At 41.4% G+C, this 24965-nt stretch overlaps 1 protein-coding gene across 2 annotated transcripts in view; it reads left to right on the top strand.

Annotated features, from left to right (window-relative positions):
* jag2b (jagged canonical Notch ligand 2b) overlaps positions 1-21191 on the top strand; it is a 46377-nt gene extending 25186 nt beyond the window's left edge. Inside the window, exons 6-26 of one of the 2 annotated variants that reach the window (XM_072361766.1) lie at positions 2103-2233; positions 4174-4293; positions 4643-4756; positions 5795-5908; positions 7634-7747; positions 8119-8165; positions 8282-8455; positions 11542-11704; positions 11789-11950; positions 12165-12278; positions 12468-12581; positions 12743-12856; positions 13542-13658; positions 14054-14081; positions 14645-14730; positions 16145-16258; positions 16383-16498; positions 17190-17447; positions 17555-17686; positions 18420-18570; positions 18699-21191. In XM_072361766.1, the coding sequence (XP_072217867.1) occupies positions 2103-2233; positions 4174-4293; positions 4643-4756; positions 5795-5908; positions 7634-7747; positions 8119-8165; positions 8282-8455; positions 11542-11704; positions 11789-11950; positions 12165-12278; positions 12468-12581; positions 12743-12856; positions 13542-13658; positions 14054-14081; positions 14645-14730; positions 16145-16258; positions 16383-16498; positions 17190-17447; positions 17555-17686; positions 18420-18570; positions 18699-19234 (3019 nt within the window). In that variant the 3' untranslated portion in view covers positions 19235-21191. The remainder of the gene's footprint in view (positions 1-2102; positions 2234-4173; positions 4294-4642; positions 4757-5794; positions 5909-7633; positions 7748-8118; positions 8166-8281; positions 8456-11541; positions 11705-11788; positions 11951-12164; positions 12279-12467; positions 12582-12742; positions 12857-13541; positions 13659-14053; positions 14082-14644; positions 14731-16144; positions 16259-16382; positions 16499-17189; positions 17448-17554; positions 17687-18419; positions 18571-18698) is intronic. The other variant, XM_072361767.1, reaches the window with a different exon arrangement.
* The last annotated feature ends 3774 nt before the right edge of the window (positions 21192-24965 follow it).

The following is a 24965-nucleotide window of genomic DNA, read 5'->3' as shown; positions in this document are numbered from 1 at the left end:
GTTCTTACCTAGAAAAGTGACATTTGCTTTTCTTCGAGTTTGTATCAAGGTTATGTTGGACATGCATTCATTATGAGGCTTGTTTGTGTTGAAAGGAACTCTCTACATCAGCTGAAAAGCATTTGCAATAGAGTTCCTTTCACTGAAAATGGCTTCACGAGACAATTTAAATGTGCGAGAGAAGGATGAATTTTAGAATCCAAATGGAGGCACCTTCACTTGTCGAAGCCTGTTGTTTTCTGTGTCAGCCTTTCCTTCCCTTGTGGGCATCTCCGCCTCGCTTCAGAAGAAAAGGGCAATGCTTTCTTATATTTTTAGCCACCCAAAATCCTCCTCAGAATACCAAGCATCTCATCGGCTCTCTGCACCTCGGCCCAAAGACAGGGGCTCTACGGTGTGTGAATTTAACCACTGCAAACGTGCTGGGAATTGTCAGATCCCCTCCTCGTCCGCATTGCAGTCCTCCTTGAAGGGCAAGGGGCAAGAGAGGAAATGAATATCCCACTGTGGTATTTACATTTCCCAAAGTGGAAATGACAGTTAGATAAAGTGACGTTGAATGTCGCTGTAGGTCCTCGTTTCCAGGATGCGCTACATCCCGTCGTAATTTGTAAAACCCCTCTCCCACCTGCCGGATGGAAAGGCACACTTGCCTCCCATTATTAGAAAAAAAGGGTTTGGCTGAGAGCCAAGGATTGAGGGGATGACCAGTTTAAGGACACTGCTTCACATATTTGTCTCATGCGTATTCCGGTTAGCAAAATTAAGCTTATTCATGTGAAATGTCAACAGGAAAAGCAGCATGAATAGAGGAGCAGCAGTAAAGAGTCATCTTGCAGGAGCATGAATTTAATGATTCCTCAGGGCACAGAAAGCCAGCACTAAATCATTTTCAATCTCCTTTCATTCCCTTCATTTCATCATGGTTTAATGGGCTTTGCTAGGTTGGGCACAGGCTTTTGACTAACACAAAAGCTAGTACATGCTTGTTTTTACAGTGTTCCATTGAGCTTTTTTGTTAACCCGCGTTAGGCTTGTCCTGACACATTGAAAAGGCCTGTCATAAGGATCAAAAGCATATGCAAGGTCACTCATTTTTTTTCTTACATTTTGCAAACTTGAACATGAGTCAAGACATTGGAATCCACCTTATGAAAATTACATCTACAAGCGCAAGTGGTTGGGGACTAAAGGGGATGTGAACATGAGCAAAAAGTAAACTACAGAACAAGTTTTTTGATGCCTTCTGGTTTTAAGAAGTTAACTTGTCCGAGTTCTTTCAGTGTAATTGTTACCTTGCTTTCAATCCCTCTGAAGCGACACAAATACAGTAGAAGAAGCATTTCAAATATTCCCATTATTCTCCTCAGCCTGAGAATGGCTGAGATTTCCAAAAGCTTTGCCTCTCTGAGAGGCAGCGGTGCCGTCTGCAAGGGCCTCAAAATAGCAATCAGTTGACGAGACAGCTGGCTTGACGACACCACGGCCTTGGAATAGCAGAGTACAGTCCTGAAGCTGCAGGAGTGTGCACGTATACACTGTATACACACAGTTGTCTCCAGCCCCTCACTCTCAGAAGCAGCGTGCCACTCTCCCTTACTACCGGAGTCTAACCAGAGCACGGCAGCCACTGGAAGTATTCTTAACCTCTCCTGCCCTAGAATGTCACCATCCACCAGGATTAGCTGGCAGCAGGCCTCACAATGTGTGGACTCGAGAGTAGATACAATATTTGGTGTTTTTCCACTGCTGGGCAGGTTGCACCCAAAACTCTTTGAACCTTTATTCCACCTTCACCTTTGTTTTTGCCACAGTTTCCAATTGACAGTGAAACAGCCTAACTTTTAAAAAGCTTGTTAGTTCGTGTGAAAAAAAACAGGATAATATGCTGGCAAGGGAACAGAAAAGCACAAAATTGTGGCATCTATCAGGTTATCTTGCACTTTTAATTGGAAACTAAAATTTAAAGCCCTAATTTAATTAATTGTATGTTTTAGTGGTTATATGAGAGTTCATATGAGAATGAGATGTCATTAAAATTGAAAATAGAGATTCTTCAGAGTAATCAGAATGATTGGTGGTCACATTTTATTGTTTGTCAGGTGCAACTATGGCTGGACGGGCCAATTCTGTGATGAATGTGTGCTTCATCCTGGATGCGTCCACGGGACCTGCAAACTCCCTTGGCAGTGCAACTGTGAGAGGAACTGGGGTGGCCTGCTGTGTGATAAAGGTATGCATTTTTTCTCAATCCTTTCGTCACCGCCTTGGAAAGAAGCTGACAGAGCCTTCTCTCCTTCTGTACATCCCCTCCAGCTACATTTCCATGTACATTTTAAGTACTAGGTGAGAAAGGCACTCAGACAGGAGATGTGAGAAAATGTCAGCTTTGTAGTTTATCACCATGGAAAAAAGTCAATTTTGCTAATAGCTTTTTGGTTTGATAAACCTCTAACTTATTGCATTTTCACCTACTAGCACTTTTAGAGGGTAGAAAGCTTCCGAAATGATGGCGTTGAGAAACTGGAATATGTTCCTTTTTAACGTACGGTGGATGTTGGTTGGCTCTTATATCTACCTCAACCAGACACTGTTAGGTGAATGAGGTGGTGCTAATTTGCATTTCACAACTTTTAGTGCACAGAGTGATTCTATTAATGAAAAATAATTTCTCAATATGCAATATTAATGAACCAAAGAGCTTTAAGAAATAGAAACGATGCCAGTGGGGGGGGGGAATGCGAGAGAACAAGTGACCACATGTCTTTTTAACCATTAAAAATGTTTATCGTGGGGATAATTTATTGTGTTGTGTCCATTACTTTAGGAAATTATACAAAACTGGATGTGATTTCTGGAGATTTTAGGCATCATGTTGCCTCAAAAACTCAAAAACTGAACACTAAATAAAACTGGATTGTAAGCATTTTGCACACAAGCTACCTAAAATCCACATCAAAATCTAAAGTCTCCGTCTTTGCTTCGTCTCCTTGAGTTTTCAAATTTGTTCACAATTTCTTTTATACAGTTGAATTAATCTAGTATTATACTATTTATGTACGGTCTGCATCATCTGTACTACCTATTTTCTCTGACTGGAAGCCAGCAGATGGATAGTTTTACTGCCTCTGTGATCTGAGTAGCAGCAGGGACACCTGATCCCCCCACTTCCCTTCGTCACAGAGGGCTCTTCGGGGGATGACAATGGGCCCCGAGATCCCCAGTGGAGACAGATCCCTGCTCATTTATTTACCAGCCTTTAAGGCGGCCTGGCCTTTAGCCTGAGGCTGGTGTGCAGGGATCAGTTTGGGTTGGGTGGCATTTATTTTGTTCATAGTCTTAGAAAATGATGTACAATAAACAGGGTGGTTTCACAGATTGTAGCTGTAACTAAATAACTATAAAAGAAGCCACCTGGCTTTATCCTTTAAATACAGCCAATTCTCAATTAGTATGCAGTGCAGCAAAGTGTCAGCTTGTACTTAACACAGGTTTAAGCTATTTAACTGCACCACCGTCCTAGTAATAATTTCTATGCACAGGAGGGGAATCGAATTACTGAATAAAATATGTCTGATACCTTGATGCTGTGGACTGTGAGTAAATGTTCAAGACCTTCCGTCACTTCTAACTTTCTCTCGAATTAGACAGTCTGGAAATGCTTTAAACGACCACTAGTTGACGCCTTCTTTATGATGGACTGATATTTCAATCACTATCTTTGACGCGTTTAGCCATCTGACAAAAGAAAGAGACAAGTGTATCAATAAAGGCAGCTTTATTATGACTTAATCTGTAGAAAAAAAAATATTTTACTGCTTTTACCAAAAGATACAAAAAGATTCAACTTTAGAGTGTGTATACAGTGTTTTACATGTTAGTGATTGGAACCTCAACCGGATTGTCTGAATGAGTTTTGAGACAACTTTGGTCTGACTAACATGGTTACAATTCACCTTAGAAAAAAATGTATATTGTGTTATTCTTACCAATAGTGGACTTCAGTGTTTTTAGGTATCGTAAAGTAGATTTAGCACCTGCTATAACAAATGGCACAATAGATAACAAGAAGTATTTTTTTTAGAAAAGCTGAATTAATCTTTAAAGATCATTGCAGCAGATTGAATAATGGACTAACAGCAGTCTTTGTTTCTGTCTGCTTTTCTTCTCCAGATCTAAACTACTGTGGTCGCCACCAGCCTTGTGTCAATGGAGGAACTTGTATGAACACCGAACCAGACGAGTACTACTGCGCCTGTCCACAGGGCTACTCAGGAAAGAATTGTCAGATAGGTGAGAGAGAGTCCAGTCTGTCTTCTTTTTACTGAATTACAGGCCAGAAAATGGTCCTGTCATGTTCAATATACTCTCTAAGCTTTACTGTATTTGTTTTGTCAAGTTGAAATTCATCAAGGTTGTCGTTCCCCTGAGAAAATTTGGTGTTTGCAAGAAATATACCCAACAGAGAATCTAATGATGTACACAAAATGTCTGATCTGATAATGGTTATGATACATCCAGTGTAACCACACCAGAAGTCATTGTAAATAATTTTATTTACAGATGTAAGAGCGAAACATAAAAACTTAAGCTCTCTGAGTGACTTTTAACCCTGTGGCCACTCTCCCCCTCTCACCTTCAGCTGAGCATGCCTGTGTCTCCAATCCCTGCGCAAACGGTGGTACATGCCATGAGGTTCCTACGGGGTACGAGTGTCAGTGTCCGCAGGGCTGGGAGGGTCCGACCTGTGCCAGCAGTGAGTGACTGCACTATTCTCATACATGCATCTACCTACAAATATCTGTATATGGTGTAAAAGTTTATTTTTTGCTGTATTGTACAGCTCATTCCTATTAAACACTGTAGCACATCCTGAGGAATTGATGAAACTAGAAGCTTGCAAGCTACGAGGTGAAGTTAGCACATGCTAGGTGGAGAAGATAGTAGAAACATGCCAGGGAAGGACTTGGTTAATGACTAGATGGAGAGTTGCTTGGCTTTGACTCGCTGAACTAGCTCTTGCACAAATGTGCCAGAATCTTACCTCGAAGCTTACTAAAAACTCTTAGAGTAAGAGTATATTTTTGTATCCGCGAGTGGTCTAGGTCAGATTGTAGTTGATCGAACAGCTCTGGAGATCTAGGCTCATTCACCTGAGAGTTAGCTTGGCTAGCTCCTGAGGTCCTGGCTGAGCAACCTCTCGGCCACCTCTTGGCTGAGCAAATTTGATACTCCCGAGCTGCGGAAGCCTGAGGCTAGACAAGCTAGCTGTCCCCAGTACTCGGCCAAGAGCTTGTGTTTTTTGCTGGCTGAGAGCCAAGAGCCAGTCCTACTCGCCACCTGAGCTGGGAGCTTGTCACAGCTCTTGGCTGGCAAGCAGTGCCTTTCTAATACTGTTGAAAGCCTTAGAAAGTTAATACATCCGATGCTTCGACTTGCATGTGTCTTGCATCTTTTGTAATTTGGCTTCCTCTTATAGTATAGTTACTAATAACTAACAATATAGTTACCCAAATATTAGAGGTGCTAAACGGAGCATAGCATAAACTGGGAAGAGCATTATTGGCTAGTGGTGAGTGGAGATGGGGCGGGGCTCATTAGTCTATTCATTGATTCTCATTCACTGAATGAGATAAAAGATGATGACAAGTCAGCTACTAGCCAACTTAATGAGAATTTCTTTTTTTTTTAATTTTTTTTTTAGGCATAAACACCAATGATTAATAACAGCCAGATTGAGACTTTAAATGTGGCCTTTGGTTAGAAATGAGCAGTGTTTGTTTGTTTTCCCCAGATCTGAATGAATGTGCCTCTAGTCCATGTGCTCAGGGTGGAACCTGTATTGATCTGGAAGATGGCTTTGAATGCAAGTGTCTTCCACAGTGGGAAGGGAAGACCTGCCAGATAGGTAAGATTACATCCATAAATACTATCCTAATATTTTTGATTTTATTTTTGCTGGGACATGTTTTTCTGCCGTTATTCCTCTTTGTTCACTTTCCTAAAAGCAATATATGGTCACTTTGGAAGCTGAAACCTGAACCACGTGGCCAAGGCACAAGCCATTAATTTCCTGGATGAGCTGGCTCAAAGCTCTGCTTCCGTTTTCCTCAATGACTTTATGAGCTGCTAGTGTGTCTATATCCGTCCGTTTGTTTGTCGATGCTGGTAGAATTTGTATCCACATCGCTCTCATCCCAACAAGCGGACGTGACCAGCGTCAAGCCAGGAAATGGATTACAACCAGTAAACAAAGTTGTTGTGCTTGTGTATGTGATGGGGGTGGGGGTAAAGGCAGAAAAGAGATCCCAAGAGTTCAGTGTCATCTTACCTACTCAGATCTCAGTTTACAGGCTGCTATAGACCTCCTGTCTTACCTGGCCATTGGTGTGTGCTTCAAGTGTTTGGTTTCAGAGAGAAGACAGGTGTGTGTGTGTGTGTGTGTGTTGTGTTGCAGGACTCCCCGCGGACTGCCTCCCCACCCCTTCCACTTTTTGATGTCTGAAGGGGGGTGAATGTTTTTGAAACTGTTTTTTCCACTCATTTCATTTGTACTAAACGGATCAAGTCGCATTCAGAAAAAAAATGTGCGTCAGCTGTTCTGTGAAGCAACATTAAAGCCATCTTCGTTGAGATTCTGCATGCACAATACAAAGATTTTCTAATAATATAGGTCACTCAAAAAATTCATTTTCAGTCATGAGCTACTTCTCATAGTGGGTTAAGCCCAAATTTATTATTACCTAGATTTTTATTTATAGTAAATATTAATTAGAGCAGACAATTTATTCTTCTAGCTGGAAATCACATGAACAGTAAAACAATGCTTTAGTGATGAAGACCTTGGATGATTCCTGGAAGAGAGCCCTACATTAAAATTCTGTAGGAAAACATCAGGCAGTCTGAAGAAAAACTCTGGCCTTTTGGCTTTTGAAACAATAAACGTGCAGTCCAAGTGATTGAAATCAATTGAACTATATTAGCATTTTGGAATGGCCCAGCCAGAAACCAGCTGGAGTGCATCCAAGCTACAGTACAGCAGTCAAGCCAAGAACACGGACCGTGTTAGTCCTGATAACATTCACAGACCAAGCTCAGCGTTGCTCTGCAGAAAACGTGTCTACCTCCAACAACTTAGCAGTACAAGTGCCAACAACCACAGCGTTAAGTGCTGAAATAGCCGGAACAACTTTCCAGTGACTTGGAGGGACAGACAGTTTTCTATTTCTTTTACATTTTTGCATAAACTCTGCCTATTATTTAGTCTTTATCACAATTCCACCCTCTGTTGGTTTTCAGTGTTTTCTCCAGTATTTCTCCAGCCCAGTATCATTTTTGTCCAGGAGTTCTGATTACTGTTTTTCTTTATGGTTCAGGACCATGGACAGAGCATGAGCCGGGTGGTAATTGCTGTTTAATAAGAAAACCATCTGAACTTATCAAATCACTCGTAAACGCCATGCTTCCTGTCCCTTATTTTGTTTAAAAAAAGAAAAAAAAATCATGGGGGTGCCTGTTCTTTTTTTTTTCTTAACCATTCAGTGCTCTGATTCTGGTGTCTTTTTTTCCATCTCCCTCTCCTGTACTGGGTTAATTTCAATTGATGGACTACTTCTTCCTCCTGCCTTCACAGATGCAAATGAGTGTGCAGGCCAACCCTGTGTGAACGCTCGCTCTTGCAAAAATTTGATTGGCGGATATCACTGCGACTGTTTTCGGGAATGGTCCGGCCAAAACTGTGACATCAGTCAGTATTTCTTCCTCAGAGTCACTTATACTGTGAACTTTTCTCTTTCTATTAACAAAAAAATTCTTCTGGTTACTCTTCGGATGCCTTCGTCTCACTTCCTGAACATGCAGCTAGTTCACTTTCACTTACTTTCCCTCATGTGGTAACCTGTTCCTTTCTTATCCTGGCAAACGGAAACTCCAGCTCTGCCACGCATGCCCACTTAATACGCAAGGTTTCCAAGGCACTATCTTGGCTTCATTTGTTTTATTTTCCAAACTCTGACTTAATCTAAAGTCTATGGTAGCTTTAACCTGAGGATGCAAGCGATAAATTTAATGTGGTAAACGAGGAAGTTTGATGTTTATCATTATCTTCTTTGTTTTCAGACGTCAACAGCTGCCACGGTCAGTGCCAGAATGGGGCAACATGCAAGGTATGAATGTTTTTCACTTCCAAATTCTACATGACAACAAGGTTGGACAAAAATTGGAGAATTATTGGATGTTGGTTCCTCAGTTTGTCTCTTTATTTTACTTGTACGTTTTGTAGAAGGGCCCAAGGGGTTACCACTGCCAGTGCCCTCCTGGATTTGTTGGCTCTCACTGTGAAATCCAGAGGAATAAATGTGACAGCAGACCGTGCCAGAACGGCGGACACTGCCACGCCGTGTTGGACAGCTTTGTGTGTGAATGCCCACCAGAGTTTGCTGGCCAACTGTGTGAGGTGAGTCAAGTGGGGTTTTTTTTGTTGGTTTTTTTATTACTGATGCAATCCATGATGGCTGTTTTATTTATTTTTCTATATGTAGCTTTTGGATCACTGACACTTTTTTACACTTTGTTGCATAAAAATGTTTCAACATGTGGAAGCTCTCAGATTTCACCCTTTGTCATGACCAGGTGCACATTCATGACAACCGGCATACAGGATGCTTCAAGAGTGCCTTTATAAGACTTTTTTTAATGTTGCATTCACATCTTGGAATCTTGCACGAACCTGGAATATGTAGATAATGTGACTTTATTTTTAATTTTATCTTAAATGAGCCCTCCATGGCTTGAGCTGCAACATAAAGTGAGGATTATATAGTAGGTGATGATATTTTTTTTTTGGGGGGGGGGGTGTTTAAAGGCACTGCAGCTGGTTTCAGAGTGTCCTAAGTTGACTTCTTGTTGTTACACTAAAATACCCAGAATGTGTCAATTAACAGTCACCTGACCCAACATGCCAAATCTTTGCTGTGATCTGCATTGCCTGCAGCCAAGCCCACTGTTCACTGCTAACTCAAGTTCTTTTCATTTCATTTTGTCTGATTATATCCGTGTCCTTGCTGTACCTTTCATATATGAAGCGTGCGTTTGAATGTAGGTTATCGGTGAAGAAACTGACACTTAACTAAATCTCTGGGGCCCTGAATGGAGGACATTGCTGGTCTGTAGCCAGTCCAGATTTAGCATCGCCACTATAAATGTGAGCCTATCTGAATGAGGTGATGTTGGATTTCTGCTTGCATACTACAGAGCTCTGATGCCTGCTATGGCACGGTGTACATTCCTGTCCTTATGTGCCAAAACTACTACGCCCCCAGCATCATATTTCTGTGATTAGTATCTTAGGTCAGAAGTTTGATTGCACAACGTAGTTTTTGCCAAATGCCTGCTCATAATCATGTCTGTAAAAGTGAAGATTCTGTGGAAAAAAGCAAAGATTTACAAACGAGGTCAAATTAATGTGTGGTAGCTCAGAGTTGTACCGACAGCTGAGTCCTTATTGTGGCTTGAGATATTTAATTGAAGAAAGCACTTCTTTATTGCCCAGAAAAATGTAAGCTCCAGAATGGATACTTTATCTATCTCCTAAGATGCCAGCTGCTTTTTTTCAGCATTTAAAAGTAAATAATAGAGTTTAAGCCTCATGTAATGTACTGATGTACTGTTTTGTTTTATTTTTTAGCATCAAATTTAGCTCTTGCTTGCAGAAGATTGGTTAAAAAGGGACCAGTACAAGCTGACTTGATATATTAATTGGAGACAAGTATATGGCATGAATCATGCCACATTATCACAGCATTTTTGGCCCATTTAAAGTTGGGCTTCAACATGAAATACAACACAGAACAAAGGTTGTAACACACGAAATTACCTTAAAACTTAAATGCCAGAAAATGAAAAAAGCAGAGCGCTTCAGTCATTTACACATTCGTTTATACATTTGGAATTTTCTGCAACACTTGTTTCATAAAAGAAAAATTGATTCCTTTATATGCTATCAGCAGTCAAATCAGACCAAAAGTAAATTGTGTAGTGCCACTTGCATCGATGAAAATGTATTGTGCTGGGAACAGTGCAAGCAGTACAAGATGTTGTGGATTTATCGACACATTTGGTCTTCGACATCCTCCTCTGACCCACACACAATGGAATGTTGAAGAAAAAGTGCTATCTGGCCCTGACACTTACGGTAAAATAAACTGTGTGTGACCACAAACTCGTCCACCCTGTTGTCCTGCTCTGCTGGCCTTGTTCAGTGCCTTAAATGGCAATGGGGTGCAAACCAGAATTTATGCACAGTAGGCTCCTGTTTACATTAACTTGAGAAATGTTGTCTCCAACAGCAGCATTTAGAAATGGTCAAATATGTTGACATGACCTTCCCATACTGTAGTCGTGTTGTGCCTGTGTCAGATCGTCTGTCTTTATTGCATGATGTTAGACCACGGTCAGTGTTGACCCTTATATTGGATTACCTTTCTCTTGTCAGCTCAGTTTCTCACTCTGTGTCTTTGACAAGGATTCTCTCTCACAATAATCTTGGGAGATTAAGTAGGGCAGAGATGTAAAACCAAAAGCATGGATTCCCTTGATGAGCTTAGCAAAAGTTTCGGAGGCTTACTTTGCTCGTCTGCTTACCTTCATTTTGTTCTGAACAGCAGCGCTGGCTTGAGCCCACTAAGCTGCTCATCTACACAGACTTTAGCCCTTCTTTCTCCGCTGCTGCTTTGGCTCTGCTTGCTCCATTGTCTTAGTGGTTGTCAACAAAGTGTTTTTGTGCAACAATGTGTTTTGAAATGGAAAAACTCATTCCCCCATAACCACTATCCAGATGCCTGTGGGCAAAGCACTGCCCCCCCCTACAAGATTCAGTTTAGCTGTTGTTGAGCAATGACAGGAAAGGACTGTTTGTACTTAAAGAGTGAAAGTGCTAGATGTCTTTTAGATGTGATTTTTCTTTAAATGTTTTTAATGTCAAATCACTTTAGATGCACACATTTTAAAAGAAATGCAGGCGTACTGTAATATCAACACTTGCACAAGATTGCACAAGAAGTGTAGTTTTTGGCAACACAATGCTGTTACTTGGAAGACAAATCTAAGGTATTATTGGAATTGCCACATCAAAACATGAATGCTCCCTTTATTTAACTGCAGTTCCACATTACAATTCCTAAAAGATGGCTCAACATGGCTCCTTAGCATAAGCAACCTCCAAATTGATCACATCATTAAATAACATTGTTACATGTGTAAGTTACAGAAGCTATTTCTTAACAGTAAGACAACAAACACATGCTGCTGACTAAACAGATGTTCAGTTTAACTAGAGCGCAACCTCTTATTCCTCCAGTGCCTCACCATCTGCATCACGGCATAGTTACCATCTAGTCAGGAACAATTTTTGTTTTTAACCACTGAATCCTGATTTTGGTCACTTCAAGCGATTGTTTTTTTTCTTTTTAATTCAAGCTCTGAACTTTCATCTTTTGATATTTTGTCCTTATTGTAATTATCTTTTCTTTCTCAATCCCACAGATCTCTAGCTGGTCCCCTTCAGATACCTGTGATCCAGACCCTTGTGAGAATGGGGCCACATGCCACAGCATGGACCAGGACTTCTACTGTGCTTGTCCCGAAGGCTATGAGGGAAAGACGTGCGAAAGACTCAAAGAGAACTGCCAAACAACCCCATGTCAAGGTAACTGGAGTAACGTGTAATTAGGAAATGAGCCTGAACAAGCTCCTATGTGAAAGAATTGAATTTTAAACTTTCTCCCTGCAGTGATTGACAGCTGCACTGTTGCCATAGCAACCAATGACTCGGCTGGAGTTCAACACATATCCTCCAACGTCTGCGGTCCACGAGGGCGCTGCATCAGCCACCCAGCAGGCAACTTCACCTGCATCTGCGATCCGGGTTTCAGTGGCATCTACTGTCATGAAAGTATGTGGAGGCCTGTGGTGCTCTGAGGTCCAAAATGACTCTCAAATAAAATAATCTCAATAGCAGAATGCTTTTCTAAAAGGTGGAATTGTCTAAATGGGGATATTTACGGAAATAAACGACTGAAAGGTCTTTCAGATAAACCCAGGCAGACCTTTCTAAGTGTGTACTGTATTTCACATACTTCCTTTTTCTTATTTTTTTATTGTTTTAGATATTAATGACTGCATCAGCAACCCCTGCAGAAACGGAGGGACCTGCATTGACGGGGTGAACTCCTTTCAGTGCTTCTGTCCGGATGGCTGGGAGGGTCAGCTCTGCGACCTCAGTGAGTTCTTCGACTCTAGCGTGATTCACTGCGGATAGTCAGCCTTTTGGATAATCTCTGCAGCTTTCCAAACAAAAACTCGTGCCTGCGGTTGAACCTCCTGCTTGCACTGGGCTGAATCTCTTTGTACCGAGTAGACAGCAGTTTATTAATGAGCAAATGAAAGACTGAGTCATCTTCCTCTCTTAGATGTCAACGAGTGCAGACACAACCCATGTAAGAATGGCGGACGCTGCGTTGACCTGGTGAATGACTTCTACTGCAAGTGTGCCGACAACTGGAAGGGCAAGACCTGCCATTCCCGTGAGTTATGTTGATTTTATGTGTGCGTTTATGTCCACAGCTTGGAGGTCCAGCACATCTTTACATTTTAACTTCTTATAGATGGTAACATAGATGAACCTTTTATGTTAATTATATGTAGTGTAATAAATATATTGTGTGTTTTTCGGTATTCTGGTCAGGCGAAAGACAGTGTGATGAAACGACTTGCAGTAATGGAGGTACCTGCTATGACCATGGGGATGCCTTCCGCTGTGCATGCACACCTGACTGGGGAGGAAACACATGCAACACAGGTAAGGCATTATACAACATAAACATGTCTTGTCTTTAACTTATTTTCAGCTGTTAAAGGCTGTTTGCTATTATTTTGTTGATGGAAGACTTTCAGCTGTTTATTTTACTGGCTGAAGAAGTTATCGACTGACACAAAATCAGAGGTGTTTTGGGTGTTAAATGGTGATAAATAATGTTTGTTAAACCTTTCCTCTGGCACTGGAGCAGACAGTTGCAATTTCAGAGTGTGTTCTAATCTGTGTTACTGCACACTGCCACAAAGTATGATTTTCTTTGCTACAGTGCTCCCACATAAGATTTAGTCAAGTAAAGCCGCTGGCCTGTTTTAAGTGATTATTTGATTTAGGTGTCTGATCATCAGAGCATTTTACTGTTTTGAAGTTGCATTCTTTCATCTGCTACTGATGTTACCTTGTGTTAGTGTTGTTAACTGTGAGGCTGAAGCATCCGTGGCCTCTGATGGTTGATATGCTTTAATCTGTGTGTAAAATGTTGAGTGACAGCTGGTAAGACCAGAGTTGAGAGGAAGGCAGGCTGCACAGAGAATGTAGCTGCATCCTTTCTCTGAAAAACTGTAAGATCGTTGTACTTGATTTCTTGTGCGATCTATGTGGTGCTATTTTTAGACTTTTAACAGCCAAATGCACCTCTGTGGTCTTTGACTAATCCTCTCCTTTCCTGCAGCCAAGAACAGCACATGCGCCTCTAGTCCTTGTTCCAATGGTGGGACGTGTGTGGGAGGAGGAGATACCTTCTCCTGCATCTGCAAAGAGGGCTGGGAGGGCCCAACCTGTGGACAAAGTTAGTGTCTTTTTATAGCTTTGATTTTGAAAATCAAGCTTTGAGTCATTATCATTCATCATCTACATTTTATTAAAATGTCACGCGTCTCACATATGACACATAGACCACAAAGAAAAGACTCAACTTATGCATTGTTTTAAGAGGATTTTCCAAAGGTTTTGAAAGTCTCTTGTGGTATGATTCATCATACAGTTCATACAAAACTGCAAAATCAGGCCATTTGCCACGTAATGTAGTAATCGAGGCTTTTGGATGCCTTATAGAATATCAGGTCCAACAAGCTAAGATCGGCGTCATTTTGTTTTGACATTTAAGAAATACTGCCATCCTGTCAAGATGTAGCAGCCACAGCAGCTCAACATGAACTTTTCTTTGTTCTTTCTCCTCAACAGACACAGACGACTGCAACCCTCATCCATGGTGTGTAAAAGTGTCTTGCCTTGCACGCATTTGTCCTCGTCTCCCTGCCTCCCTCCCTCACCTCCACACCTCACACAGACCTTGTTGGCGTGAGGGGTGAAGGGCCGGTAAAGAGCAGTGGAAGTTGTCGTTAAATCAAGCCTCAAAGGGCATCTCACCAAGGAGAAGGGGGGAAGGGGAAGGGGAAGGGGGGGGTCTCGGATATTGAATAGGACAGTTAGATGTGGGAGTTTTGTGGGGAGGACAAGAGTCCCACCTACCCTATGGTGAATGCAGGTGGGGGGAAGGTTGAGTGGCAGAGGGGGGTGTACGTGTCCATTCTTCTCTTGCGACCTGGGGGGGAAGCTTGGCTTTGAGGAGGTATGGAAGGGAGGCATGATGAGAGGAGGGGAGGGGAGGGACTGGACACGCCTATTAGCATCTGAAAGGTGGAGGCTTGTATTGATGAGTTGAATTGAGCTTTGTGACCCCCACCACTAACACGCACACACAAACGATGTTCTTTGTTGCAGCTGGAAAGGATGTGCAGCCTCGTCTAATCGCGTATTTCTCTGCTCTTACAGTTACAACGGAGGGATCTGTGTGGATGGAGTCAACTGGTTTCGCTGTGAGTGCGCCCCCGGTTTCGCTGGACCAGACTGCAGAATTAGTGAGTTTCTAAATGATATGCCAAAAGCTCAAGACCCTAATGTAGTCATGGCAACGCTGTATGATTAAGAGAAAGGATAAATGGGGTGAGGCGGGAGCTTAGATAAAGGTAAGGACAAGGATTAGATGGACACATTGACACCTAAATGCAAGTGCTCTACCCTTTTTCTTCGTCCTTTAACGCCTCAGGGGTCAGAGGTCATCCCTCCTCCATACTTGCACATTCACACATTCACACACTGAAAACAAATTACTCAGTGACCCTGAAATTCTCCTTCTCCGCTCTTTTGTTTTGGCCGGATAGCATTCACCTTTGTAGTCTGCCTCAAATTTGAGAATTCTCAAACAGCCGGTTTTTACTTGATTATCTGGATGACAATGGCCGAGGGTTCCCACTGATATTTTTTTTTTTTTTTTTTAAGGCGCCTACAGAACGTAAGATCTCCACAAGATGCCTTCAGTGCGTGCCCGCTGTGTGACAGGGACCTAACAAACGATTTTCAACATTGTGGTTGTTTATTAGTTGTGAGTTGTAGGAGTAGTCGTATGGCAAGATTTATCTTAAACTTCTGACACACAGGACCGTCGTTTTAGAGCCACAACCAACAGATTTCATCTCTGTTCGATCGTGTTGATATATTTCTATTTTTTTGTTGGTGACTGTACAAAAGTGAACAATCGGTTGTTCTCTGTAGAGGAGCAATGCAATTAGCTTTGTGATTTTTATTTATCTGGACTTTCCTCTAAAAGAGACATGAGAACGTAGAAGTTGTGGGTGAAATATGGTCAGTATTTACTTTATGGGAATTCTAGAGAATGACTTGAAATGAAACCTTTGCAAAAATAGTACATTGTTTTTCACAATTAATGACAATGAATCTCAAATGTATTAAGGCCCAGTCACATCAGCCTCTAAACCACAAGATTCTGAAGCAAAACCAGTCCATTTGTATCTGCAAAAAAACTCCTGTTCATTGAAATATGTTCTTGGTGACGCTGAACTCAAAAGCTTTAAAACGCTTGTTCACAAACTAATCTGGGGCATCGGGGTGGCTACATCGATCTTTTTACATGCATTCTAATGTTTGCTATGTTTTTACTATCAGGTTTTATGTACCATTTAAACAATTACACAACAATTAAACATCCCAGTACATAAGGTTGGGGGAGCTGTACTGGCTTATTAGCAAAGGCTAGCCTGTTAACGGTGTGCTCACCAGCTACAGTAATTTATCACCACAATTTAGTCTAGTCCCAATGTCACAGAGCTTTGGTAAATCTTCTCAAAAGACACACATTTTTGGTGTAGTGCTTTCTAGTGTTATAGTGCCTTGACTATGCTGTAAATGTCCTGAAGCCAAAAGTTGGCTTCACTCCTTGTCTAAATGAAATGTGGTGCTCTCTTGGATCCGCAGACATCAATGAGTGCCAGTCTTCTCCCTGTGCCTATGGAGCCACCTGTGTGGACGAAATCAATGGTTTCCGATGCATCTGTCCTCTTGGTAGAAAAGGAGCCCGTTGCCAAGAGTGTAAATATTTTCTTTTTTTATGTAGCTATAGTTGTAACCACATTGATTTGCATTAATCTACTCACTTGTCACTGCAAATGTCCTGTTATAAAAGTTGAACATGGCTCTCTCTGTCTGTATGTAGTCATAGGTATTGGAAAGGCTTGTCACTATGCTGGGCTGCAGTTTCCACACGGCAGCAGCTGGGAGGAGGAGTGCAACAGTTGCCACTGCATCAACGGCAAAGTGCACTGCACAAAGGTAACCAGGCTCTTCTAAATATTGTGCAAGTAATCTGCTTCAGTACTTTAAAGTTTACTTATCTATTTAGGTAAGGGGGAAACAGTAGCTTTGGGCCAATTTATGCTTTTTCTGTGTCTGCAACAATAATCTTCATAAGTCCATGGTGGTCTGTGTGGACACCTCTGCAGACACCGAAACTTTGTGTCATGTTCAGAAAGATTGCAAGCATGCCTCTGCATGAGTTAGGAAAACAAATATAGTACTTAATGGATGTAGTTCTAGTTCTATGAGAATGGACACAGCCTGTTTGAGGAGTCCATATGCAGCACATTGAGTCCTTTTCTTTTTGTCGTGCAGTCTGTGTTTTCCTTTTCCATGTATGTGTGGACCTTGAAGACATAACAGACTGACTGGTATCCTGAAACTGTGGTATGAATGGAACCCTGTCTGTGTTCAATGCTGGAAGTCCACATTGGTGCAGGCATGAAAATAGGAGTAAACCTAAACACTCAGATCAAAGCCCTCCAGCTGTTTTTCTCTCCCCTTGAGTTTTATTGGGTTCTTTGCGGGTGTCCAAACTAACTGGGGAAAAATAAAACATTGTTGGAGAAATGAATGACGATAGATAACATCTCAACTGTCGGAGGTGGCAATATAAATGTATTCATGGGTTACTTCTTGGTGAATATTTTTGATCCTGTGACACCAGGTGCTGTGTGGTCGCCATCCATGCCGGCTCCGGCCGTCAGGCCAGGACCAAAGACGGCAGTCTTGCCCGGCTGGACGGGAGTGTCTTGAGCACAGTTACTACACCTGCTTCTCCCCCCCTTGCAATCAGTGGGGGGTTTGTTCTATGGCTGGACTTTCACCTCCACAAGCAACCACTAAGTGCCAGCCAAATAGCGGCCATTTGGACAACAGCTGTGGCCGCATAACACTTGTTTTCAACAGAGACAAAGTACCACAGGTGAACCATCCTTCACATATGATTTTTACTTGCTGCTGGCCGTGGTCTTGAGCTGTTTGGATTTTTTGTGTTGGTACTTAGAAATGTGTTTTTGTGTGCACATGCAGGGAACAACAGTCGAGGATATTTGCTTCGAGCTGAGGTATCTTCCTAATACCAGAAGCTTGGCAAAAGACCACACCCTTCTCTTGCTTTGTGACCTCTCCCATTCAAATCAGGATGCTGTAGAGGTGGCTATAGTAAGTGATTAACCTAAACTTTCTCATTTTATTTTTATAAATGGGTGATCATCTCATTCTTGGCTATTTACAGTCTTCACTTGATATGTACAGTACTGTGCAAATAAAAGTGCAGAATTTTTGCCAAGGACACAGTGTTTGTGGTTGTAATTTCTCTTTCACACTTTGGCTAAAATAATTTTAGTAGGTTGGAATAAAGGTGCCCTAACAGTTAGTTCTTACCTTACAGCACAACCTGCTAAATCTACAATTAGAGGTAATAAAAAGAGAGACAGAACTGTGGAAGAAAAAAAAAAACTTGAGGGAGATGATTAAAGTAGTTGCTGCCTCCATACACAAGAGAAGAATGGAGACAGAATTCTAAGGATTACTACTTAATTTCAGCTGATATCGGCCATGTTTATCTTATGATCAGTAATATGAGTCAGTTTATTCACAAAAGCGGTATCCACCGCCCTCGCATCAATCACTCACACACACCACACCTTTCTATCATCCTTTTTCTATATCAGCCTTTTCTAATGTGGAGCTTCAAAATCTTTCAAAAACAGATTATACAGTGAAAAAGATTAAACACTTTATCAAGACTCAGTCCGCATTGTGTGAACTTGTTTGGCGAGGACTTGACTGTGACAGGTGTTTATTTATATGCAAAATTCACATACTCCAGTCTAAATTCTTGTTCCCTGTTGTTGTCTTACTGTCCCCTTGTTCTCTCTGTTTTGGCTCTTAGTCTTTCCAGCCAGAGGATCTACCAGACCACAGTCTGATCCAGGAGACTGCCAGTGCCATCGTGGGCACCTTATCCAAACGACACAACAGTACCATAATGCTGGCAGTCATCGAGGTCAAAGTAGAAACACAGGTCATGCCCCCTTCAGTGGGTAAGTAATGATTGACAAAGGTGTACCCCAAGGGTTTGTTATGGGCCCCCACTTTTGGGTTTTGATCAGTGACTTCTCACTACTGATTTCTCTACTTTTTCTTTATTTTCTTCCTTTGTGCACAACAGATTACTTGGTGCCTCTTCTGTGCGTCCTTTTCTGTTTGCTCTGCCTCTTCTGCATGATTGTATGTATTTGGTGGACGCGCAAACGAAGAAAAGAGCGTGAGAGGACCTCACAATCAAGCGATGACAACGTCAATAACCAGTGGGAGCCGCTACGTCTCGTCGTGGGACGCCAGCAGCAGCAACAGCTGAAAGAAAGCAACAGGGAGGCTGAGCAGGAGCGCAAAAAGCTCATGGGCCCCTCCTGTCGGACGTGTGATGAAGGGGAGGAGGAGGAGGAGGAGGAGGAAGAGACGGAAGGCGAGCTTGAGCTCGAAGAGGAGTGTGGTGGAGCAGAGGCAGGGAAGCAGCTAGTTTACTCGAAGTACTCTAAGACTGCAGTGCAATCCAGTGGGGGAGTTATCTGTACCCTACACAGCTCCAGTTCACCCCTCAAAGCACCCCATCGGACCCAAGGCTACAGCCCCAAAGACAACCGCTGGAAAAATGTCAGTGCTGTCTTGACTGGTCAGAAAGAGTTCAGAGACCATTGTGTATAAGAAATTTGAACGGAGAACAATGTGGAAGCAAGAGGGGCTGCAAGGCAGCAACTATTCTAAGTTTGGGACTTCTTTTGGAAAGAAAAAAAGGCTTTGTGTTTTTAATAAGCCATTCTTTGGTTTGTTTTCATGGTTTTCCCCTCAGTCACCTGAGGTGATTTTTGGATTCAGGAGGCTAGAGCACAGTGAACATCTTATGTTTTTGCTTCAGTTTTCTTATTTTTCTTTGTGTATCAAAGAAGCTGAAATGTAACTATTTCAGAAGGCAAAAGAGACTTTCTGCAATTTTTGGTTATTGAATCGTACCATTTAAGAAAGAGTTAATTATTGAAATGGAGTAAAAAAAAAATAAATAAAAAATAAAAAAACTGTATAAAGATTTTTGTTTACAAATGATTATGATTTTGTTGAACTTTTCAGTGGGTTTCTGTTCAGTGTCTGTGGAAGCAGATGCACATTAAAGGAACTGTAAAGGAAGGGTTCAGAGGGAAATGGACTGTTGCATCCAACCCTCCCTTTGCTCTGTCACCTTCCAGCTTTGCCCACCAATCCACCTGTGGCCATCTTGCGCCAGCCTTACCAAAACACTTGGCCTGGAGGGGGAGAAGGGACAGAAACCCCAGTGCCTACTATGTGGCCTTGCATTTTGTTTTCTCATGTGTCTCAGTTGTCTCGGCTGAAAGCTCTGTTTGAGGATTTTTTGCAGTATTTGAGTTGGTAGCAAGTGCCTTTCTAAGAGCTGTGTTTTGGCTCCGAGTCGCGCTGCCCAGTTTGACCTCCTTGTTCTCTGATCTTAAAGGGATACGTGTACATTTAGAGTTCAGTTTCACAGCAACGCCATTCAAGGTATTTGATCAAAACAGAAATGACTACTCTGTACATATATGTAAATACAAAGGAGTCGCTGTGTATATTTGAAATAAGTAACTTAAAGACAAGTCACACATTTTTATTATTATTGTTATTATTAATATTATTCTTTTTTTTTTTTCTACAATGCCATTCCTTTTATTTATGTCAGTCAAAATAGGCAGGTTTTATAACACTTAATATCAAGAGTCCCACAGTTAAAACCTTTACAATGAGGTACCACCTATAAAGGAATTTCTGAGGGGTTTATAAATGGTTTGTCATGGGGATACAATTGTCTTTTGGGTGTGTAAAGCAAATCAGTAATGCTTTTGAGCATTTTCATGATCTTCTACAACAGAATAACTCACGAGGCAAAGACATAGCTTCTGACACCTGTAATTCTGAAGCAGTGCATGCTTTCATAATTTACTGCTGTTTTTTTAATTATTTTTATTCTTTAGTTTAATTAATTTATTTTTCTCTTCATTGTAAGGCTGTTTTTTGTGGTTCTTAGAAAAAGAAAAAAGAAGGAAACAGAAATGCATTAAAGCAGCCAACAAAAGGCCTTAAACATTTTTCAAGCCATTTCTAAACCCATCACAAACCCTTTTATTTCAGGTGCCTTAATGTAATTATTTATGCATATCTGTGTTATCAATGGTCATCTTTTTTGTCATTTTATTTTCACTCTTATGAAAAGTAATTCTTTCATTGCGTTGTGTATTGTGGCGTGTTTTATTCGCCTGAGTAAGGCACTCGGTCTCTCTTTGCTATCATGGAGATTTCTGGAATAAAACAATAATGGGGGGGGGCAATAAAGCAATCCATCATAGCAGTTTTGAGTGTTATGAATGTGGATGTTAGTAGGTCAAATGTGGATGTCCTGTGTTAGCTTCATGTCTGGTTCAAAGGCTTTAAGGGAACAATGTTTGCAGATGCAGGTTGTTTTTTTTTTTGTTTGTTTTTTTTCTTTTTCTTTTTGCCATTATTCAAATGTTTTATTAAGTTACCAACTCGGTTTCAAACTACAAAGTTTTACCCCTTTTTCATACCATGCCATTGTATTTCTGTAAATGGGACACAGCAAAATAAAGAATTAAAGATGCAGCACTACTGGTGTTAAAAGCTGAATATGCATACTGAATACAAGAGACAAGAGAACAAAAGTAGACTTTGTACAAAGTAAAAGAAAAACATAAGTTTGCATTTTTGGAGTGGATGTGTCATTGTTCTAAGTAATCATTCCACTTCTTTATTAAAGCAGTTTTGACCTCATGCTTGTATATTTGGTTTGTGGTGCAGAACTCTGCTAAAGTATGAAATGGTGGATGGGGATATACACTCTATTCTTAAAAGCAACAAAGAACTTATAGAATTAGGGAATTACGACCTCTGATGAAAAATAACATGATACACTGCATCATTGCTGTGTGGAAAAAACAAATGCTCTCCATGGCTTCATAACCTGTAGAAGCACCCTTTATAGCTGTAATCTGAAGTTATCTTTTTGTATGACAAGCCCAAACCATCAGCCCTCCACCACTGTGCTTGACAGTTGATATGAGGTGGTTGTGCTGATATGCTGTTTGGTTTTCTCCAAACGTGCTGCTGTGCATTAAGACCAAACATCTCCACTTCGGTCTGGTCTGTCCAAAGGACATTGATCCAGACGTCTTGCGGTTTGTTCAGATGCAGCTTCACAAAACTAAGCTGTGCTACCGTGTTCTTTATTGAGGGAGAGGACGCTTTCTGCTGCAACCCTTCTAAATGAGCCATACTTGTACTGTCATGAACATGTAACATGCTAACTGAGGCCTGTAGAGTTTCAGATGCAGCTCTTTTTTTTTTACGGATTCTCTTAGCATCGCACAGTTGGAACTTGCTGGAACATCCACTCTTGGGATGACTGGAAGCTCTTGAATGTTTCCTGCTTGTGACTAATCTTTGTTACTGTAGAATTGTTTGGAAATGGTCTCATTAACCTATTCCAGATGAATGGGCAGAAGTTGTTGATTCTCTAAGGTCATCACTGATGTCTTTCATCTTTGCATTCAGGTGTGTGTTAAGATGATAACAAACCTTCAACCTGACTAAACGTATGCTAAACGGGTTTTTCAAAGCAGAACATTGCATTGGAACAAGATGAGCCACGTTGCTCCCTTATCCCATCAGTGGTTTTAATGATTGGCAGATCAGTGTATTATTTGCAAGCTTTTATTTTGGTTTAAAAAAAAGCTTCTATGAAACAATTATTCAATAGAATGTACATTGTATTTTAGTTGTATATGCATTTATTTTACTGACTCATTTGCTCATGTCAAAGCAGCTCCACATTTCCCTTCAGTTTCTTACTTTTGCCACTCACACAACAACTGCAGTCTTCTGAGTTCCTGCAGCACTTGCTTTAACCCTCGTGTGTGGGCTGAGGATGGCCTGGATCGATCGATCAAATAACCTCACCAGCCTCCTCACATCCTGCCTTCATACTCGCTCACACCACACCAATAGAACCTCCTCTCCTGTTCTGGGCCGATCCATTCTCCACCAATGGGAGGCTGGCGTGATCATCACAGTGGGATGTTGGTGGGGTGGGACATTTTTCCTCCTGAGCTCCCATGGGTACCCCTGACTGGTGCTAATGGGACCTTCCCTTGTCGGAAAGACCAGATCAAGTTACACAGCTTTGTGGAAGAGGTGGTGGCATCATCAGAGAGGGGAAGGGAGATAATAATGTTTACGGATATTATTATAAGCATTATCAGATCCCGTAAAAAGCATCTGATTGATGGTTACAACTGTGATTTCCCAAAGTTGTTTTTCATGTCAGCATTTCTGCTTGGTTTCTTAACCCCAACTGAAAGAAAAGCTTAACTCTTATAATATACAGTGACCTTCTATGTATGAAACGTGCTGCTAATTCTGTGACGGCTGGTTCCTGCTTGAACATGACAGTGCCCTTTTTATGAAATGAGACCCTCAATGGTTGCCTTGTATTTGACTTGGAAGAACTTCACTGTTCTCAACATAGATTTGAATTGACTAAACACAGTTATACAGGAATCATACCAGAATGTGATATGGGTTTATCGGCACACAGTCAAAATGTGTCAACCTCTCAGTTAAAGTACCAAAGCACTTTTAAAGAGTGTAGGAAGCGGTAGACCGTGGTGTTACACTATGAATTAAGAGTTGGTTGGTTAGATTTAAAAAATACATTATGTTAAGATATTAACAAAAAATTACTTAGGGTTAACTTAGGGTTAGGCATATAAAACAATGATTAGGCTTGAATGGTAATGAATACATGGTCACAATTTACCCTAATATGGGGTTATAAAGTGCAGATACATTGGGAAAAAAAAGAGAGAATGGCATTTAATCATGTGCATTTTGTAGTAGTTGTAATTTGTGATTCACATTTTTTCCTTTAATTTCCAATTCTTTTTTTATTTGTACAACGTCGACTTGAAGATCTTTAATCTTGGCGTGAAACCCACCCACTGTAACCTCCCACTTTATTTGCTACACGTGAAACTGAATGCAAACAATGCACCACTTCTATAGGCCAAATATGCTCTGCTTAAACAAAGTTATTTCTGTCAGAAAGGTGGTAATTCTGCTTTTTTGGTCACTATTAAGGTCATGGTGATGATAAATTGGACTATATATCAGTGGAAAATCCATAAAATGGATTGTGAGGATTTGGTCAGTCTGTATAAGATGACTGCCAATGTACCCTTTGCAATCATGAGTTTCTTTGAGTTTGTGATAGTGAGCTGCTGCTCAGTCCCTTTCTCTTGGAAGCACACTTGGTTTTGTGAAACAACATTTCCAGGCAGATCATTCTAAATCCAGACTTTCGAAAGCAATCAATGCTCTCTATGCTTAGATTCCTGATTTAAATAGTTCTTGTTGTTGAGCCCAAATCAAATATTGTAAACCCTTTTTTATGCCCAATTGTGAAATAAAACTGTTCATTTATTGCCATTGCTTGGGAAAATGTACTAGAGGTGTTCTGTTAACTTCCCTTTGTGCATGTCAGCATCAGTACCCCCCACTGATCCCAGACTGCACTGGTAAACTGACACCGGATTCCAAAAGTGGCTCTCCACTGCAGCCAAGGACATTTCAGTTAGCCGCATTTGTAAACACGTAGTACTAGGCTACTACACTGATCTCAAAATGGCTGAAAGCATTCGCAGGGAAAATAAAGAATTAAACCGTAATTGCCCTATTTATTTCACAGCATGAATTTAATCATAGATGGTTGCAGACACCTTAATACGTACATGCACCTTATGCGCACACAGACAGATTTCAGTAGACCGACTGACTGTGAGAATAATTTGTGTGCTCTGCTCCTGCTCTGTACATCTGTTGATGTGGGTCTTTGGGACCATCTGACAGCGGAGGCAGCTGGGTGACAGGATTTTAGGCTAAGCCCTTCACCACTTTACACACACACTCACAGACAGACTACACACATAAACACACACCAAACATAGCCCTAATGGGACATCAAACTGGCATGTGCTGGTGGACAGCGGGCTGCAGCTGGTACTGTGGGCAGACTAAGGCAGGGAAACAAGCCACAGTGTACTGACTGTCTGTGTTTGTGCTGGGGGATTTGGGTATTTACTGGCACTGCAAGTCTGTTTTGGCACTGCAGTAACCCAAACACATACCCTCTGCACTAGGAGGTGGGGAGGGCACTATCCTGGCAGACAGGAGATGACTGGGGCTACAGGGGTGCAACAGAAATCCATAGTATTGTTTCTGGGACAGCTATTCAGAGACAAGGTGAATGCCATGCATCAAAATAAGCAGAGATGTTAGGATGAAACCTAAATAATTTGTGCAAGGCATGCTTGAAATTTAA

This window comes from Leuresthes tenuis, unplaced genomic scaffold (assembly GCF_036924035.1).
Source record: "Leuresthes tenuis unplaced genomic scaffold, fLeuTen1.0.hap1 SCAF_13, whole genome shotgun sequence".
NCBI lineage: Eukaryota > Metazoa > Chordata > Actinopteri > Atheriniformes > Atherinopsidae > Leuresthes > Leuresthes tenuis.
Note: the sequence above shows the minus strand (reverse complement) of the source record. Positions and strands in the feature narration are given on the sequence as shown.